At 41.7% G+C, this 20367-nt stretch overlaps 1 protein-coding gene across 3 annotated transcripts in view; it reads right to left on the bottom strand.

Annotated features, from left to right (window-relative positions):
• The window catches only part of PIEZO2 (piezo type mechanosensitive ion channel component 2), a 330798-nt gene that overhangs the window by 142902 nt on the left and 167529 nt on the right, over positions 1-20367 (bottom strand). For all 3 annotated transcript variants that reach the window (XM_065889383.1, XM_065889382.1, XM_065889381.1), the window contains exon 5: positions 7179-7341. In XM_065889383.1, coding sequence (XP_065745455.1) covers positions 7179-7341 — 163 coding nt within the window. The remainder of the gene's footprint in view (positions 1-7178; positions 7342-20367) is intronic.

Here is a 20367-nt window from a genome sequence, read left to right on the forward strand (position 1 = left end):
ATAAAACCACAAGGGAAGAGAACAAGAGAAGAAAGGAACAGAGAAGGTTTACCAAAGGGGAAAAAAAATACGAGAAAACAACGAACAAAATGGCAGAACATACCTATCAATAATTACTTTACGTTACTTTAAATGTCTAAATTCTCCAATCAAAAGATACAGGGTGGCTGAATGGATAAAAAAAACAAGAGACTCACTTCAGATCTAAAGACATGCATTGGCGGAAAGTGAAGGGATAGAAAAAGATATTTCATGCAAATGGAAATTTTTTAAAAAGCTGGAGTAGCAATATTTAGATAAAATACACTTTAAAACAGAGACTGTAAAAAAGACGAAGGGCATTACATAATGATAAAGGGATCAATACAACAAGAGGATACAACATTTGTAAACATGCACCCAACAAAGGATCATGTAAATTTATAAAGCAAATATTAACTGACATAAAGGAAGAAATTAACAGCAATACAGTAATAGTAGGGGACTTTAATACCCCATTTGCCTCAATGGATAGATCATCCAGACAGAAAATCAATGACACATTACGCCAGATGGAAAATAGATATATACAGAACGTTCCATCCAAAACTGCAGAAAACATATTCTTTTCAAGTGCACATGGAACTTTCCCCAGGATAGATCACATGCTAGATCAAAAAACAAGTCTCAATAGATTTAAGAAGACTGAAATCATATCAAGCATCTTTTCGAACCACAAAGGTAAGAAACTGGAAGTCAATTATGAGAAGAAAACTGGAAAAAACACAAACGTATGGAGACTAAACAACATATTACTAAGCAATCACTGGGTCAATGAAGAAATGAAGAGGAGATTAAAAAAAATACCTGAGACAAATGAAAATGGAAACAATTTTCCAAAATCTGTGGGACACAACAAAAGCCATCCTAAAAGGGAAGTTCATAGTGATACAGGACTACCCTGGTAAACAAGAAAAATCTCAATTAAACAAACTAACCTCACACCTGAAGAAACTAAAAAGAGAAGAACAAACAAAACCCAAAGTTAGTAGAATGAAGAAAATAATAAAGATCAGAATGGAAATAAACGAAATAGAAACTAAAAAACAATAGAAACGATCAGTGAAACCAAGAGCTGGTTCTTTGACAAGATAAAGACAAGTGCTAAATCGTTAGCCAGTCTCACCAAGAAAAAAAGAGAGCGGGCCTAAATAAATAAAATCATAAATGAAAGAGGAGATGTTACCACAGAAATACAAAGGATCATAAGGGACTACTATGAACAATTACATGCCAACAAATTGGACAACTTAGAAGAAATGGATAAATTCTTAGAAACACATAACCTTCCAAAACTGAATCATGAAGAAACAGGCAATATAAAAAGACCAAATAATAGTAACGAAACTGAATTAGTAATTAAAAATCTTCCAACAAACAAAAGTCCAGGACCAAAGAGCTTCACAGAGGAAATCTATCGAACATTTGAAGAAGAGTTAATACTTATGTTTCTCAAACTATTCCAAAACATTGATGAGGAGTGAATGCTTCCAAACTCATTTTACAAGGCCAGCATTACCCTGCAGGCAAAGAGGCCACAAGAAAAAATTAGAGGCCAATATCTCCAATGAACATAGATGCAAAAATATTCAATAAAATATTAGCAAACCAAATCCAACAATACAGTAAAAGGATTACACACCATGATCAAGTAAGTTTTATTCCAGAAATGCAAGGATGGTTCAACATCCACAGATCAATCAACAAAGAATAAAAATCATATGATCATCTCAATAGATACAGAAAAAGCACTCAACACAACTCAACGTCTGTTTACAGTGAAAACTCTCAACAAAGTGGGTATAGAGGGGACATACCTCAACATAACAAAAGCCACATATGACAAACCCACAGCTAGCATCCTACTCAACAGTGAAAAGCTGAAAGCTTTTCCTCTAAGATCAGGAACAGGATAAGGATGCCCACTCTCATCACTTTTTTTACACACAGTGTTGAAAGTCCTAGCCACAGCAATTAGGCAAGGAAAAAAAAAAAGACATCCAAATTAAAAAGAAGTAAAACTGGCACTATTTGCCCATGGCATGATACTATATATAGAAAACCCTAAAGACTCCACCAAAAAACTATCAGTACTAATAAATTAAGCAAAGTTTCAGTATACAAAATTAATATACAGAAATTGGTTGCATTTCTATACACTAATAACAAACTATCAGAAAGAGAAATTAAGAAAGCAATCCCACTTACAACTGCATCAAAAAGAATAAAATACCTAGGAATAAATTTAACCAAAGAGGTTAAAGACTTGTACTCTGAAAACTATAAGACATTGATGAAAGAAATTGAAGATGACACAAATAAATGGAAAGATATACTGTGCTCAAGGGTTGGAAGAATTAGTATTGTTAAAATGTCTATACTACCCAGAGCAATATACAGATTCAATGCAATCCCTACCAAGTAGCAATGGCATTTTTTACAGAACTAGAACAAAGAATCCTAAAACTTTTATGGAACCACAAAAGACCCCAAATAGCCAAAATAATCTTGAGAAAGAACAAAGCCAGAGGTATCATGCTCCCTGATTTCAAACTATATTATAAAGCTAGAGAAATCAAAACAGTATGGTACTGGCACAAAAACATACACATAGATCAATGGAACACAATAGAGAGCCCAGAAACAAACCCACCCATTTATGGTCAATTAATCTATGACAAAGGAGGCAAGAATATACAATGGAGAATAGACAGTCTCTTCAATAAGTGGTGTTGAGAAAACTGGACAGTTACATGCAAAAGAATGAAACTACTCTCACACAATATGCAAAAATAAATTCAAAATGAATTAAAGGCTCATCCCACCCTAGACTTGGCACAGTGCTCCAAGCAGAGATCAGGCTCCGGAAAAAAGTTCTGATTGGAGTTAGGAACAGACAGATGGATGGGAGGATGGGAAAGGAAAGTGGTGGGTTCCAGGGTAGGTACAGCACTGCTCAACCTTTTGACATTTTAATAATAAAGACATGCATTTTCTTTGCATCTTAGTTCATCACAAGTAATTATTTGGGTCCTGAACCTTTCAGGACACTTTTAGGCAACAGGAAGGGTCTGTGCGCCCTTAGAACTGTGGCTTTTGTCATCACTCCCTGAATTCTTCATTTCTACAGGGAGCACAGCAGTCAGAAGAGCTAAATTTAGCTGGTTCTCATAAAAGAAAACGGGTGGTTCAGGGTCAGTAATAATCTCTGTAACCAAAGACAAACAGAGACGGATGACCGTGTCTTTGTGCTTGAAAGCCAGGATCTAGAAAATGTAAAGCAGGTGACTAGATCTCAGGTGGGAACTGAGCAGATGCCTAATTAAAAGGTGACAATAAAGAGATTGATTTCTTCCATTCTTTGTTTCTTGCTCTTAAGAAAAGAGTAACTTGAGCTTCAAAGTTGAAGCTTGATGTACAGCCCAGCTGGTCATTTTCTGGGCCAGATGTTACAGTAGACTAATGAACGTTAGGTATTAGAAAGGAGGGTGCAGATTTGAGGTTCTGAAGGAATTTCCAAATAACATTATCGGGACCTAAATGTTACAACACTGAATTTTTAATGGATGGGTAATGATTTATACTGGAATATTCATTATATCCTTCATGTTTGATTTGTCAGACTATTTAGAAGATGCCTCTTGAAGCAGACTAAGTTGAGACTAAAATTCCTACCTGAATAAAGATTTAATTTATCATAAATTTAGTTCAATAGTATATTAAACTATTATCTGTTTCAAAAAAAATAAGGCCTGAAATCTCGTTAAATAGCTAGAAAGACCTAGAAGTATATAAACACACAGATGCTATCAGCTTGGTAAAATTACTGATGTAATTGGTGTTTTACTGTACAGATAACCTTTCTACACAATTTAATTTTCATAACACAATTCATTTTTTAAAGGCTTAAGAATCAGAATCTTTTTCCCAGTTATGATTTGTCGATCTGCCTCTGAATTAAAATGAATGAATAAACAAGACCACAGGTACGTCAGCTGGAAAAGAACGTTTTATGGCACTTGGGGAGTTGGTTCTTGACTGAGGTCTGCTCTCTGTAAAATTCAAGAACAGGGGCAAAGCCTCCCACCCATGCCCCCTGGGGATTTTTAGGGGGAATCCTTGAGTTTGTGATGCCCTTTGAAACAGCAAACTTGAGCCTCATTAACAAGTCCATGAAGATTAGGGAAGACTCCTGAGCCTTCTCCAGGGATTAGTTGCTACTTTGAAACCATGCTAGATTTGAAAAGGAATGCTCCCAGGCACCAGAGGATTGATTAATCTGCCATTTCTCCACTGAGATAAATGAAGGAAGAAGGAACGCCAGCAAACACTATCCTTTCAAAGGATCCTTGGGACTTCCCTGGTGGCGCAGTGAAGAATCCGTCTGCTAATGCAGGGGACACGGGTTTGATCCCTGGTCTGGGAAGATCCCACATGCCGCAGAGCAACTAAGCCCATGTGCCGCAACTACTGAGCCTGCACTCTAGAGCCCACAAGCCACAACTACTGAGCCCATGTGCCACAACTACTGAAACCCACGTGCCCTAGAGCCCTTGATCTACAACAAGAAGCCAATGCAATGAGAAACCGGCGCACCACAACAAAGAGTAGCCCCCATTGGCCGCAGCTAGAGAAAGCCCGTGCACCGCAACAAAGACCCAACACAGCCAAAAAAAAAAGCCAGGAATTAAAAAAAAAAAAAATTCGAAGGATCCTTAAAAACCAAGCAATCTAAAACACAAACGCCAAGATTTACAAGTAGCAGGAAGTACGCTAGGAACTTCAAAATAAAACAACTTGTCTTGCTTATTTCTCCTGGCCATGTATTTCTATTCTTTTCAGACTCTAGCTAGATGGTTCCCCGGTAAGATGTATTTTCTCCTGGATTCATCTCAGAAGATTGACTCTAGCCTGCTCCCCTGGGCCGTCTGGGGGCTGGAATGTACTAAGAGAATGAACTTAATATCTAAATTAGACCCAAACAAATTTAACCGAGAGGGAAATCAACCTCTTAATAATGATATTTAGTATTTTCAAAGCCCCAATAAATAATGTTTAGAGTATCTACCCCTCTTTTCCTTATTGTTAAATAATGTAATCAATAATATATAGGGCACAGATATTTAAACAACTTTCAAATGGGAGAGAGGTACCATAAGCCTGTCTTGGAGAATTGAGGGGAATCAGGAAGTAAACATGATTTTAGAATTAGTCAATGATATCGTGTCTCTTCTTCACCAGATGTGTGATCTTCACCTTAACCTAACATCCCTTATCTTCCGTAGGTCAGTGTAGGTTTTCCTAGTTTTATGGCAAAAGAGAGTTTGAATTTGGAGCCAGAAGTCCTTTTTATAGGAAGCTTTGTAATTCAGTCATGGTTGTCTGTTACTAAAGGCACAGAGGTGATTCTTTTACCAAGTGGGATGGCCTCAAACACACCCTCCAACTTAGCTTTCTTTCATTCTACAAGACTCTGAATTTGAAATTTTTGAGATTATTCTACTGCCTCTCAAACTGGAGAAGAGCAGAGGGAGAGCGGGTGCCCTTTATTATTAAGTCCTCACAACAATCTCTGCTTTGCAGAAAGAGAGAATAAACAATTTTCCCAACATTACACAGCCACCTTAGGTGGCTTCCAAGTCCGACTTTAGAGTCTACTCAATTCCCAGTAAATATCCTTTACACTCCATCTATAATATGAGGATAACTGAAAATCAACCTCACTTTATAAATAATAATAATGAAAAACCCTCAGTCTGGAGAGCTTGAGTTAATGGATTTATTTTCACTGAACCTGGAAAATTTGGGGTAATTATTTAAGCCAGTTGATTTTCAAAACTGTAAATATTATAAAATAAATTTCAAATGAAAAATGGAGATTAAAAATTGTCATATAATTATAAAGCCAACCAGAAGAAAAAGCACCTTCATAGTTTTATCTATTTTCAGGACACCAAAAAGTGTTGTGTAGTTTGCAAACTTGAATGCAAGAGATGGGTAGTTATTACCTTGCTATAATTAATTTTTACACCATGTACCTTTTTTAACATTTGTCTTAAAAATAGTAGAATGTGGATATGCAATGTGATTGTATCTCTTTTACCCATAAGGATTTTAGGCGATAACATCATTTCTAGTCTGCAGAGGTTAATTGAATCATATTCACTCTTTCTTCACTGTTGTATTTCTGATAAGCACACAAGGTAAATTGCTGCTTATTTGTGAAGCATGTACATCATCTGCTGTAACTGAGAATTTCTTCCTTTGATGGCTTCGTGGTTATCATTCTCAGTATAAGTAATTTCAAGTAGCTTCAGTTTTATAGGTTTAATTTCTTGCCAAAGCTTATGAATGAAATTTTTGGTACTTGTGTCTTATGTCAAAGACATAAGACATACTCTTTTAAGGAACTTTTTTCACAGTAAATTTCATCTTTCAATTACCAAATCAATTACTTTTTAAGTCAATGTCACCTAGACTCACATAACAAAGTGCAGTTATTAGAACAAACAGGTCAGGGACTGAGTGACAGTTGTCTCACGTGCTCCCATTCACCACAGAGTGAAATCTGACGTGTTCCCTGGTCCAGCTAAAAATTCACATACATTTTACTCATTCTTACACTCTTCCAAACGCATATATTTTTTTCTCTGGAGGGCTTTAAAAATACCTTGATGGAAGCATGTGGAGTTAACACACTGACTCGGGACAGCAAGGTGCACAGACTGGAAGCCTCCTTCAAGGTAGAATTCATTTTTTTCTCTTACAACTACCAGGTGTTACTTCTCTAAGAGCATTGCAGTAATGAAGGTATCTAGACCATAGGCTATGATACAAATTTGAAAGGTTCCCCATCTGAGTTAAGGGCAGATGACAGCGAAGAGACACAGGGTCAAGCCCAGGCCCTTAGGGGATGACGCCTCTCGCAGGGCAGCCCTCACGGTCTCCGAACTTGTCTCCTCGTGGCCCAGGCATGGGTGAGAATGCCCACATGTGAGGATCACACGAGGGTCTGCCAAGTAACCGCCCAACACGGGATGGCATGAAGCACAGTGCATATCTCACTATTACACTGTCACAACCTACCAAGGTCAAGGCCCCAGAAATCAAAGAAGGAAGAGGCACAAAGTCAGATTTACCGATTCTTCATTCTCAAACTCCAGGTTATACTGCGCTGCTTCTTCAGTCACTGGTTTCTGAACGATGTTCCTACAGACCAGCCAGATGGTCAGACTGGCTATGAACATGCCGACGTCAGGCACAAACACTCGGATCCCGTTGCCAGCATCAGCTCCCTTTAAGCTATGGAGGGGAAAAAAGCGGGGGGTGGGGAGAGGAAATTTAGTTCTTTTTATGTTGCTATGGTTAAACTATCATAAAGTATGTTTAAATCTTCTTAATGATTTAAAATAAAGAATGCTCAGTTTCTGCCCAGAAGGTACCAGAAAGCTTTTCACCAACCCCGGTCTTATGTAATCTACTAAGATTCAGAAAGCTTCCAGGGAGTTTTAGAAATAGTATAAAGAACCCTAAACCAATTCTCACTCCTAAAACGTGCTAATGAACTAACTTGTTATAAAATAAACCACGTGTCCAGTACAGAGACAGGTGTTTGCGATCTAGCTGGAGCAGTTAAATACTAGATGTACACAAGCAGCTACGAGATATTGGGCCGTGGAAGTAAATCAAAGTTAGAAGGAAAAATGGAGAAGATGTTAAAGCAATCCTTGAATAGGAGCTCTTCATGATTTTGAATACTGATTTGAGTTTGTTTTCCATCCTGTTCCAAGAAGGATCGTTAACAGAGAACTCAGAAGATTCGGTTCCAGTGTCAGTAGGACCTGACAGCTGCCTTTCACTGGAGGCCTTCCCCACATCCCGCGTCCTTCCTCTGCCCCAAAGAGATAACACTGTTTGTCTTCTTTATCTCACTGGACTCAGATGAAAGTGACCCAATGTGTATCAGAGAGAAAACGTGTTTAGGGACAGGAAGCAGAAGATAGGAAATTATGCATATAAAGATACATAGTTTTCCATATACACTTCATGTGATGAAATACATACTGTAGTCATTTACATTGGATATGTGATATATTGGTAAAAACATAATAAACAGCAAGACCCCATCACCTAGAAATAACCATGTTAACATTTTAGTAAGCTAAAACATCATATGATATCGTTTATATGTGGACTCTAAAAACATGACACAAATAAACTTATTTACAAAACAGAAATAGACTCACAGACATTGAAAACAAACTTGTGGTTACCAAAGGGGAAAGGCGGGGAAGGGATAGATTAGGAATTTGGGATTAACATACACACACTACGGTACATAAAATAGATAAGCAACAAGGACCTACTGTTTAGCACAGGGAACTGTACTCAGTATTTTGTAATAACCTATAATGGAAAAGAATCTAAAAAAGAATATATATGTATACATATATATGTATATATAACTGAATCACTTTGCTGTATACCTGAAACTAACACAACATTGTAAATCGACTGTATTTCAATAAAATTTTTAAAAATTAGTAATAATATCTACCACTTACTGAGCAATTGCTTTGTGCTAAGAGCTTCGTACATATTATTTAGTCCAACCAATCACCTTAAAGATTTAGGCATTATTACTTATCCTCCTTGTACATATGAAAAAACGAAGGCTCCAAAAGGTAAACTTACTTCCCTAAAGTCACACAGAGAGTCAGAGAGAGAAAAGAATTATCCTCAAGCTCCCTGTAAGTGCAAAGTTTATGCTGTCGACCACTGCATCCTCCTGTACGTATCCCCACGGCCTTCCCTTCCAGTCTTCCTTCTGTGCATGGACATGCGTTCTTAGAGTTAACAAAACTAGGCTCATACTTTACCTATGGATTTCGACAATGATTTGTTCATTTAATACATCACTCACATTTTCACAACTCACTGAAGATTTTTAAGCCTCACCACACTCACAGTCAGACAGGATTTACTTAACTAGTCCACTACTGTTGTACATTTAGAATATTTCCATCCATTTGTTACTATAATATAAATAAAAGTTAAATCTTCATTAAGTAAAGAGTCTTCTAATCCAAGATCTTCTAGGAAGAATTCCTTAGACCAGTCTAACTGGCTTTTTATAAAAATGGTCTGGAAGAGGGCATCCCCTGTAGAAGCTTCGATTTTCCACATGACTTTAAGCTCTTCTGAACAGAGAAACATGAAAGTGATGAGACATCCCTTTACTTCCATAAATAAAACACATGTGGTTGTGTGAAAGGTTTCTAAAAATGGCAAGTTCCTTTCATATGGGTTGAGTAAGTCAATTACGAAAACTTCATCCAAACTTTATAATTACTTATGAAACTTATAATCCAGAATCGTAAAGATGAAACCTGATGATTGATTTCATCATAATAAAAATGTAGAGGTTTGCTGTCTACTTTTAAAGTACATCTAACATGATCAGACAGAGCAAAGGAGAATTAATATCACCAGAATGAGAACTCGGAGAAAGGCCAGGCTGGGGTGGGGTAGGGGTGTTTCCTGTGTGAGGCTGTCAGGGGAGCTGGTGGGTCCTTCCCGGGTGGATTTGGGGGGATAAATTATTGTGGCTCCTTTGTGGAAAATGAGTTGACCATGGCATTTTATGAAAAGCACCAACCAAGCAGACTGGAGGGGAAAGAGTTCTTACAGAAAGCCAGCAGCACCGGGCTCCTCCCACCTGTTCTCTGCAGGCACCTCCCAATTTGCAAACAGTGGCTTTGAGGCTACAGCCCCAGCTTTGTGCTTCTTGGTCCCCAAAGAGACACTAGATAGCCCACATACACTAAGGGAGTAAATGAACACAGCTTGCAAAAGCAATCCTCCACCTGCTGTGACAGAATTCAGCTCCTGGATCCAGGACTGGGCTGCAATCCAACTCAGAATGGAATCATTCAGCCACAGAGGTGCCAACCTATTAACTGAGGCTCTCGGGTCCCGAGCTAACAAAGCAGCACATTCATGGCACTGCCTAGCGGACACAATGAGCCTTCAGAAGACGATAACATGGGCCGTGGACAAGGGACAAAGTCCAACCGATATGTCCTGTGGGGACCATCTTATCACTAAAGTCTCCTTCACTGTCTAGACCAGTGTCTACTGAGTTACATTAATCAGAGCGTTAGTCCTCAGAAATGCTGCAAATTAAAGCAAAACAAGACAAAATGAAAGGAGAAAAAAAACAGTTGCTGGTCAAATAAGTGTTAGAAAATCACAACGAATATTATTATAGTAAAGAACTTGAGAAGTTCTGTGGTAAAACAGTAACTCTGAGCTTACTTAAGCCTCCGTTTCCCACATTTATTTGACCACAAACCATTTCTTAGTTTTATCTAACACCTATTACATTCTGCCGAGCTAGTGCTCACGGCGCAAGCTTTAGAAAATGCTGACTCAGTGTCTCCTCACTGGTCTATAGGTTTGATCACAATGAATGGACAATTGGGAAACTATACCAACGTGTAGCTAATCTTTATACATTTGGCTTTGAATAAGCCCCTAATAACTGCAGTCAGTGACACCTCATTCCTCTCCCTCAGCCCTCCTCCCATCTATCCACCCGCTCACTCAGGAAGTCACTGCAGCCATGGAGCTGGAAGAAACCAGAAAAGATCTAGTCCATTTCTTCATCTTGCAAAGAAGAAACCAACCCAGGGTAGGCTGAAGCCTGGACCAAATGCACAGCTGGCGGCAGAGCCCTTGTTGGGAGCTGCCACTCACTGCACTTGCCCCCGCATCTACCTGGTGCCGCAGCTTCCCCCCAATCACTGCTCCCACCGCAAGGCCCGATGGCCCATTCCAACCCCATCCCATGCCGCCTCTGTGTTGCGCTGGACAAATCCGCTCCCAGATCCACTCTCCCTGCTTTCCTTCCCTCTCCTGTCTACTTCTCCACCTCCCTCTGGACACCCCCAAAGGCTCAAGTTGCTGGGAGATCCCCCAAGGGAGTGTGGGGCTGGGCTATGCCCACCAGGCTCCTCTTCTCTGCCTCCCGCTTAAATGTTGATGAGTTGGCAAGGTCTGGTCCTCACTTATTTTTTTCTAACTCCACATGGCAGACCTGAATGACACACTCACCACCGAGGCTCCACTCAGCATCTGCACGACGACTTACAAACCTGCACACCCAGTCCAAGCATGTCCCCAAGACCCATTTTCCTACTAGACATCTCCACTCAGTATTCAACAGCTTTTTACAACTAAATGCTATCTTTATTCCAAAATCTGCTCTTCCTCCCTTATTCCTCACCTTGAAAGATGGTGCTGTCACCAGTGTAGCAACCTGGACAGAACCTGGGCCCTGCCATCAGTCACAGGAAACCTGGAGATTCTGTCTCCATGCCTGTGTTTCTCTTCCCCGCCCTCCTCTATTTTGGCTTCTGGATTATTGAACAGCATCCTCGTCACTTTGCCTCAGGGCATCCCCTCTGCTAAGCAGGCCTCCGCATTAGCACCCAAGCTTAACTTTTAGAAGCACAGGTTGGGCATGCCCACCGCCCTGCTGACGAGAAAGGTCCATAGTCCCAAGCACACCCGCGAGGCCCTCGGTATTGCAGGCCCGTCTGCCTTGTCTCTTGCTATGACATCCTTGGACCTCAAATTCCACCTACGCTGACCGCATACACCAGGACAGGCAGGTGTTTGTTCCTCCGAGTCAGTGTGCGATCTTCCCCCTTGGACCACAACGCCCTTCTCACACACGCTTCCAGGGTGTCCTCATCAGTCAAGACTCACCTCCCACACCTCCACCTCGAAGCCTGTCCACCACCTGCCACCTTTAGATACCTAAATGCCTATGTACACCTAATACTTTATGTCGCTAACTTGTTTGTGAATCTCTGTATCCAGGAGGACTATATATATATATATATATACATATATATATATATATATATATGTGTATGTTTACATATTACGTTTGTGTGTGTGTGTGTGTGTGTGTGGTATGGTGTGTGCTCTGAGTACAGGCTGGCAGAATTAATGTTATCTCCAAATATTTACTCTTTCCTTCCTATGACAATAGTTTGTGCAAAGTACTGTTGAAGAATTAGATCTGCTGTCTGCCACAAAGAGCCCCGCACTTTAGCTCGGGGAAGGTAAAGTACAAAGGGCAGGACACGTCACTGTGGTCTGGGGAACAGCTGAAGATCGAGGGGTTGATGAGTAACATCTTAATTATTTGGACACAATTTAATTTTCAAAATTGGAAATTATAAGCCATTCAGAATACATATGCAGTTTTATTAAATGCATATATTGGAGAAAACATTTCAAGAAAAAGAAATATGTGTTGTAGCTAATGAACAATGGCTCGATTTGGTGGGATTTTTTATGTATTCACTCCAAAGAAATTTATTGAGCCTCTAGCACGTGCCAGGCACTGTCCCTGGGCACTGAGTGTTGGTTATGAAAGTGTCTTAAACACAGAGATAAATCAGGAATAGGGGTTATGGCCAGGTCCTCCCTACTGGACTCGGATTTCTGGCAAAGCATCCACATAACCAGAACGGCTGAAGGGTTCAGAGCAAATGAGGCCCTACCATCATCACGGAACTGAGACTGCAGAGGAAATCGTGCACTGGTCTCGAGAAGTGGTGCCCAGAGGCGGTGTTTCCATGAGCGTGAGGTGTTGTGTGGAGGTGGCAGGTCACCCTGGAAGCCACGTGGGGTTTGTGCCTGAGAGAGAAGTCTTGACTGACAGGGTGGAGGTGAGAGTTTTCTTCTCATATATGTTGGCTAAAGTCAACAGTGTAAATTAGATGGTCCAGGGACCACGCACAGCACAGAGTAAATATTTGTGGAAGCCTCCATAAACGGATGGTCGGTGTGCATTACAGAGCATTTAACAACAAATTAAATTTTATTTCAAATAAATTCTGCATTTGAAACCAGGCTGACCAGGTTATGGGTAGAAGCCCTATGCTAATAAATTAACGAGATCAATGAATACATTTCCCCATAAAATGTTATCCTACATAGCTCGACTTTCCAGGCTCAGCTCAATTACATTTTCCATATAGAAAAGCACATGCTAAACTACTTAAAACATCATGTTCTCTTCAACAGGCAGACATTTCCTTTCCAATCTGGTTAGTCACATTGATCCTATTTGTTCAGAGAGATTATCCCTCTTGAAAGGGGGTCAAGGAAGCTGGAAATTGGGAAAAACCTACATAACCATCAAGAGGAGAAAGAATATAGCCATAAAATACTATGAATCAATAAATCAGTGCAAACGTACGTGTGACCATCTACATCAATAAATATGGATGCATCTCACAAACATAATATTAAGCAAAAAAAAAGAACTAGCAAATGTACAGAATATAGACCAGTTAGAGATTCACCCATAAAGAGCTCCATGAAAGTCAGGAGACAGGGACTCAATCACCTGTGTTGGTAGTGCCCAGGTTCTTAAGATCCTTGAAAGCTGGTTGGTACATACAAAAGTATATCTTTAATATTTCGTATTATTTTTAAAAGTCAGAAGAGACACACTGCCTAGAATTCTTCGTGTAGAACACATCTTGAAAACACAGTCAATTATCTGCCTGGGAAAGATAATGACCAACTGATGCAGTCATGGCCATGATTATATTTGGTCTGATTGACTCATTAATCAAATTTAATTACCATCCTCCTATCCAAGTCCAGGGATGCAGTGAGGCAGGTGTGGATATTCATGGGCAAACCACTTTGCTTTTGTAAGTTTCTCACCAACAAAATGACTTCTTGAGGTCGTCCCAACTGTCAAGTTTCATTCTGACTCAGAAAATTCAAAATAAGGAGGCAGGGAAATGAAGATGGAGCAAAGAAAGAAAAGCATTGGAGTTTCAGGTACGGCCGCGAAGCAGACTCAGGAATAAACACAACCGCCGTCACCTTCAGAAGCTAGAAAAGGACAACCTCATTTATGCCATTCCTTTTGGGAAGCGAGTCCTTTGGTTCAGAGTTGGTAGGAAGGTCAACGTCAATTGAATTCCAATAAAATAATTAAAATGTCAAATGAGCATTATTTAAATGAATACGAACTGCTGAGATGGTTATACTTGGTTTTCTGGTGACCTCTGGAGCCCAGGCACTGATGCTTGACCGCGGCTCCACGGAAGAGGAGCTGCACAGGGACAGGGCTGCCCCAGGGCCTCTCCCCAAGCTCCCATCAGGGTCCCACTTGAACTCCTAGATGGACTGGTTCAGCTCTTCTTTCCTCCAGGGCCTTCACTTCCCCAGTAGCGCCCACAACTGTGCACAGTCTAGCTCCTGAAATACATTCTTTGCCTCACACCCGCTCCCCACAAACCCTGACTGACCCACCCCCATGGTGATCCTCTAATCAGCTTGCACAGGCCTTGCGGATGACAGCAACATGGGAAGCGAGTAAAATCTAACCTGTGTAAACTGCAGCCCTCACTCTGGAGCTGGGTGATTTACTCCAGATAATTGGAAGACACACGGTCTCGGGGTCTCCTCTGCGGGATCTGAAGTGTGAGGATTATGAATCTAATCTGCACACGTTTCTGCTGCAAAGCAGCCCTCACGTGTCACCGTGACGTCTGCAAAGGCCATGCGATGTAAGCATTTGTCATCACTGCGGGATCCACTCCCAGTGAGGCTGGAATCAACTTCCAGTCCCCCCCACCCACCCCAGCCCCGCTTGCTGCCACCGTGCTGAGCGTCACCGTGTAGCTCAGGGTTCTCCCAGCTTCAGGCCACGACTAACTAGTTTATTATCAAATAAAGGCGGTGGCACAAACCAGCATTTTCTTTTTCATGAAACATAGTAGAATAAAACAGGAGTACACTGCATGCAGTAAGAGCAGCTATTGTTTTTTGAAACTGTAGGTATCTGTGTTGTATCGGATCATGACATCAAAGTGTACTGGTGTAGTTACAGTAAAAAAAAAAAAAGCTTCAAAATCACTCTCCAGCACAGCTCTGTTCTATCAAACAGGTAGGGCAGCTGTGTTGAGGACAGATGAAGATAACATAAATCCTTTCCCCAAATCTCTCGGAGCCAAATGTGCTGCAAAATTCATACTTTTCCAGATGTCAAGAAGGCGCCTCTTACAAGATGATGTAATGGTGGCAGCAGGCACGAGGGCAGTGCCCCCCTCCCGCCCCATCCCGCCCCAAGCACACACACCTGTGACCCTTCACACTCAATGCAATGGTCTCCCCTTGGCTCCCAGGTCAGTTCAGGTCAGGTTTTGCCAACAAGAAATTAGGCTAAAACATCAAGTTTTCAGAGCGTTTTCGATTTTGAGATTGCAGATGAGGGATAAGATTCTTTACTCAAGCACATCATAACAAACTAGAAATATTAAGCTGTAAAACAAATCAAAATTGTTCCAGGAATAAAATATTAATCAAAGGAGTGAAAAAAATCTCTGAAGTTTTACCTGTCAAAAGATGCACCCTATGTTCCGTAAATCCAAGAAATGAAAATATAAATTTGTAAGGCATGAATTATGGTGTGTTGGCCCACACTGCAAATAGAATTGCCAAAGCATCTCTCTAAATAGTTTCCCGTGCAGTTAAAATGTGATTTCGTTTTCAAAGTTTTTTCAGAAAGCATTTCAAGTAATTTAGGATTCATTGACTGAAGGCAGACTAAAAGCAGAGGACATAATCAATAGACATATCAAAATATATGTCCACACAAAGACCTGTAGGCAAAGGTTTAGAGCAGCTTTATTCAGAATCACCAATAGCTGAAAACAACCCAAACATCTACCAACTGGACCCTGGATAATTGTGGTGATCCACGCAATGTAATACGATTAACAATGAAAGTAAGGATACTTGTAACTCAATGGATGAACCTAAAAAACATTACGTTAAGTGAAAAAAGCCAGACACAAAAGGCCACAGACTGTGAGTCCATGAGTCCAAAGGTAGGGGACTGAGGACAAAGGGGCAGGAGGCTTTCTAGGATGATGAAAATATTATAAATCTTGAAATGGTGGTGATCACATGACTGCATATGTGTGTCAAACTCATAGAATGACACACCTAAAAAGGGGAGAATTTCACTGGCTGTAAATTATACCTTAGTAAATGCGATGGAGGGAGGCACTGGAGTAACAGCAGTATGAAGTGTCTAGGGCAATAGAGGGGAAACCCCAAATCTGAGACAATGTAAACAGGAGAAACAGCGGCAAGCAAACCTAACAAGAACTTGATACAAATGTCATGTTTTAAACCAGCTGCATCTGTAAATATGTTAACTGTTGAAAATGTACTGAATGGCAGAGATTGTCCTGGGACATATCAACATCCGAAAAGGAAGGTGGTCCCAAAGGTCCTTGAACATCTCACTACAGTATTTCCACGAAGCTGCCTCCCCCAGGGGATTTCCCTACGAGAAAAATTTACAGCAGGGATAAAATTAACAATGTGGGATGGAGAGGAAACGGTTTCTTCTGCAAATCCCTTTGCTTGAAATTCTAGGAAATTGTTTTAACAGTTCAAGATCTATTACAAAATCACTGATTTATGGGTTTAGAGCTAGGTTATTGGGAGAATTTTCCTCTAAACATAGATTCGTTATTTTTATAAATAAACAAAATAAACACTCCTAGAGTGAGTCGTGGCCACTGAGGTTTGTATGCCTGCAAATCTGGGCAGTGCGTGTTTCTGCCCTGCTCTCGGGAGGCGAGCCTCCTGCTCTGGACGGGCTGGATTTCTCAAGGATGGTCACAAAGTTCGTGCTCACCATCTTCCGTGTCCCTGTCACGACCCCTCACAAACTCTCCCCACTCCCTGTGCAAATACTGACCTCCTTTGATTCACCACCACAAAGCCAACCGCCCACACTGGGTCCCTATAGTCTGGTTCCCTGATAATGATGGACACAAGGGCTGTCCCTGTTGACCCTGAGCTTTCGGTTGTCTGCTGAGAGTGGGTCAGCAATTCAGAATGGGGCTGTTTCTTACACTTCCTTTCCACCCTCTTCATGTCTCCCTCAATGCTAGGTACCAGGTCTGCATGTAATAAATACCCCTTTATTGACTTGTACAAGAAATCATCATTTTTTTATAGTTGATAAATTTGGTGGGACTGAATGTTCCATAAGGGCTAATGTTTAGGCTGGAACGATGGTGTCATCCTCCCAGGCAGTTGAACGAACGAGCCTTTCAATGAAATGCCTACTACGTCCCAGGCCCTGCAGCTTCCTCCTGGTACACGGGTGTTTTAATGTCCTGTGTCTGTGGATTCCACAATCCCAGCCCCTCCTTATAAACAGGAAATTCCCTAAAAGAGGAAGGAGTCTGGCCCAAGCTTCTACCTGATTCCTCCTCCCCAACCCAGGGCTCCGCCAACTGTTGTTTATCCAGAGAGAACGTGTGTCCAGCAGCCTGGGGCTCCCCCGGCTTGTCCGGCATAGAGAGCCCATGACCTTGTGAGGCGGCTCCATCCCTCCTGGAGCCGCCACAGAATCAGGCTGGGGTGGTGCTGTTGGTCAAACGATGTGCAGCATCCAGGCCTGAGTGGGACTGGGGACCGTGGGGCCTGACCTAGGAGGTCCCCACGGCAGGGACAGCACTCCCTCTGAGCCCACGCCCGGCAAAAAATGGAGTAAGCTTTGCTTTTGTTTGTTTTGGTTTTATTCTTTTCTCTAAAAGTCACTCAGGCTATGTGTGGATAAGGATACACAGCCTTCCTGGGGTACAGGGGGAAGTGAGGGGACAAACGCTAACCACTTAGCCACTCAGCCCAGGAATCCCAGAGACAGAGAAGAGTCAAACGGAACAGCATCCCTATCTCAGCATCATTTTCCTTCAGAACTTACACACCTGTTTTCTGGAACGTGCTGGCGTCCACCCGCACTTGGGGCAAAGCCAGCGCTCGGCTCAGATTTCTAAGGACAGGGACCTGCACCCCCCAGAACACAGTGTAGGTCCATCAGCATCCCAACACAAGACACCAGCACATTCACCGAAACAACACTCACTCCAGGATGGAAGCCAGTGATCTGCCTGGATTCCTAAGTCAATATATTTCGCCGGTCAGAGCCGAGAGCAGAGATTTCAAACACACCCATTTCCCGAGAGGACCAAGTGAAACAACCTTCCCTCTCTTTGCGGCAGGCGGGTCAGCGACAGCCGCGTGAGGGTCCCCTAGGCTGCTCCGCCTTTTCTTATCTGGTGTTTACGGTCCCCGGGCTGCTGTCTTGTTCATTGACCAGCATTTCCATTTGCTCTGTGGATGACAGGCCACCAGGCCATCTCACAATCCCCAGGAAGAGTGAGATGGACCTAAACCTCAGTAGTGACCACAGGGAGGGTGTGTAAGGAGGGAACAGACATCAGAACCTCTCAGAGGTAAGAAGGAGTCTCTGTCTGGGTAAGTCAGTGGGTATAGGAGAGAGTCTGGTGTGTGTGGGGGTGTCCTGCCTGACCCAGCTTCCCAAGCTCCCCCAGCACTGAGGGATAGGATAAACTGAGGCAACAGGATTGCCCCTGGTATGTAATCAGACCTTCACAACGTCCGCAGAGGTTAGCAACAAGAGGAGGCACAGGCTCTACAATCAGGAAGATTTAACTGTCATTTAGTCCTGTGTAAAGAAGTTACTTAACCCTGTGAATGTTCACTGTTAGCTACTGCCAGTATTTTGTATATGTTTAGAGAGGTTTGTGTGGCTGTGAGCTTGTAGAAATAGATTAGGGCATAAGAAGAGGCAGGAGGGGGCTTCCCTGGTGGCGCAGTGGTTGAGAGTCCGCCTGCCGATGCAGGGGACATGGGTTCGTGCCCCGGTCCGGGAAGATCCCACATGCCACGGAGCGGTTGGGCCTGTGAGCCATGGCCGCTGAGCCTGCATGTCTGGAGCCTGTGCTCCGCAACGGGAGAGGCCACAACAGTAAGAGGCCCTCCACGTACCACACAAAAAAAAAAAAAAAAAAAAAAAAAGAAGAGCCAGGAGGAACTGTTTCCACTTTGTTCACTGTGGATGACAGGTTTCCAAGGATTCTGATGGGAAACCCAAACAGTTCCTATGAAATATGCCTGATACAAACTGTTGCTTTATCCAAGCAAGGATGTCTCAGTCCCTAGCTAAGGTGTTTGACTGGCTGGGCTGTGGGAAAGACATTTTATAGCAGCTAAAGCTATATTAAGAGCTAATTTCAGACTCTCACGATGCAGAGCAAATGAGAAATCTGAACCAAGGTTTGAGAGTATCTGTTAGCACTATTCTCCAAAACATTCCATTCTGTAGACTCAACACCCAAATTTTATCTCCCTATCAAACAGCGTGAATTTCCTATTATTCATCGTGCTGTCTGCACCAAGACTTGAAAGCTTTCAGTGATCTATTACACAGTTCATTTGCTCGTGTCATTAATGAAATCTAAAACGTTCCGGCCGGTACCTTGCATTTTGTATAGAACAAGGTGCCAAGGTTACCACCTGGGAATTCTGGGTTTCAGTTCATAAATTCTCTGTAGGACCTGATCTTTACCACTCATTCGGTCAAAGACTGTTTATATTAAGTCCTAGGGACCTGACTTAGTGAAGATGGAGATTACAAGTCAGAAAATCTTTTCTCCCAGAAATATTTTGAAGGAAAAAGGATGAAGGATTACATCTTTTTTTTCTAGAAGAAAAATAGATCTGTTCACCAAATACTTATTAAATGATATCATTGTGCTTAAATAAAAAAAGTTGCCTTTCCAAGTTGGAAGTCAAAGTCCTAGGTAAAACTCTCAGCAGACTCACAAATGGAAATCACCTACTTTTATTATACACACACACAATACACACACATATACTCTCATACACACACATACACACAGACCATACACACATGTATGCATATATTAATCTATAGCTTTTACTCTGAGTTTCGAGTATACCCAAGATATTTTGGCAGATCAAAGAAAACAGCAAATTTGATCAATTGCATGAGTAAAGTTTAATGAAACCGATTATATAATATCACATGGATGTAAAAGCCTCAGATGTAATATCTAACTTTTCTTTCGATTGTGTGGGAGTTATAGACACTTGTTATGGACTGAATGTTTGTGTCCTCTCAAAATTCAGCTGCTGAAATCCTAACCCCCCTAATCCTAATACCCCAGATCCTAATACTGTGACAGTATTAAAAGATGAGGGCCTTTGGGAGGTGATTAGGTCACGAGGGTGGAGCTCCCATGAATGGGATTAGTGCCCTTAGAAAAGGGACCCCACAGAGCTCTCCTGCATTCTTTCTGCCAGATGAGGACACAGTGACCAGATGGTGTCTGTGAACCAGGAAGCAATCCCTCACCAGACACTGAATCTGCCAGA

This window comes from Phocoena phocoena, chromosome 13 (genome assembly GCF_963924675.1).
Source record: "Phocoena phocoena chromosome 13, mPhoPho1.1, whole genome shotgun sequence".
Classification (NCBI taxonomy): Eukaryota; Metazoa; Chordata; class Mammalia; order Artiodactyla; family Phocoenidae; genus Phocoena; species Phocoena phocoena.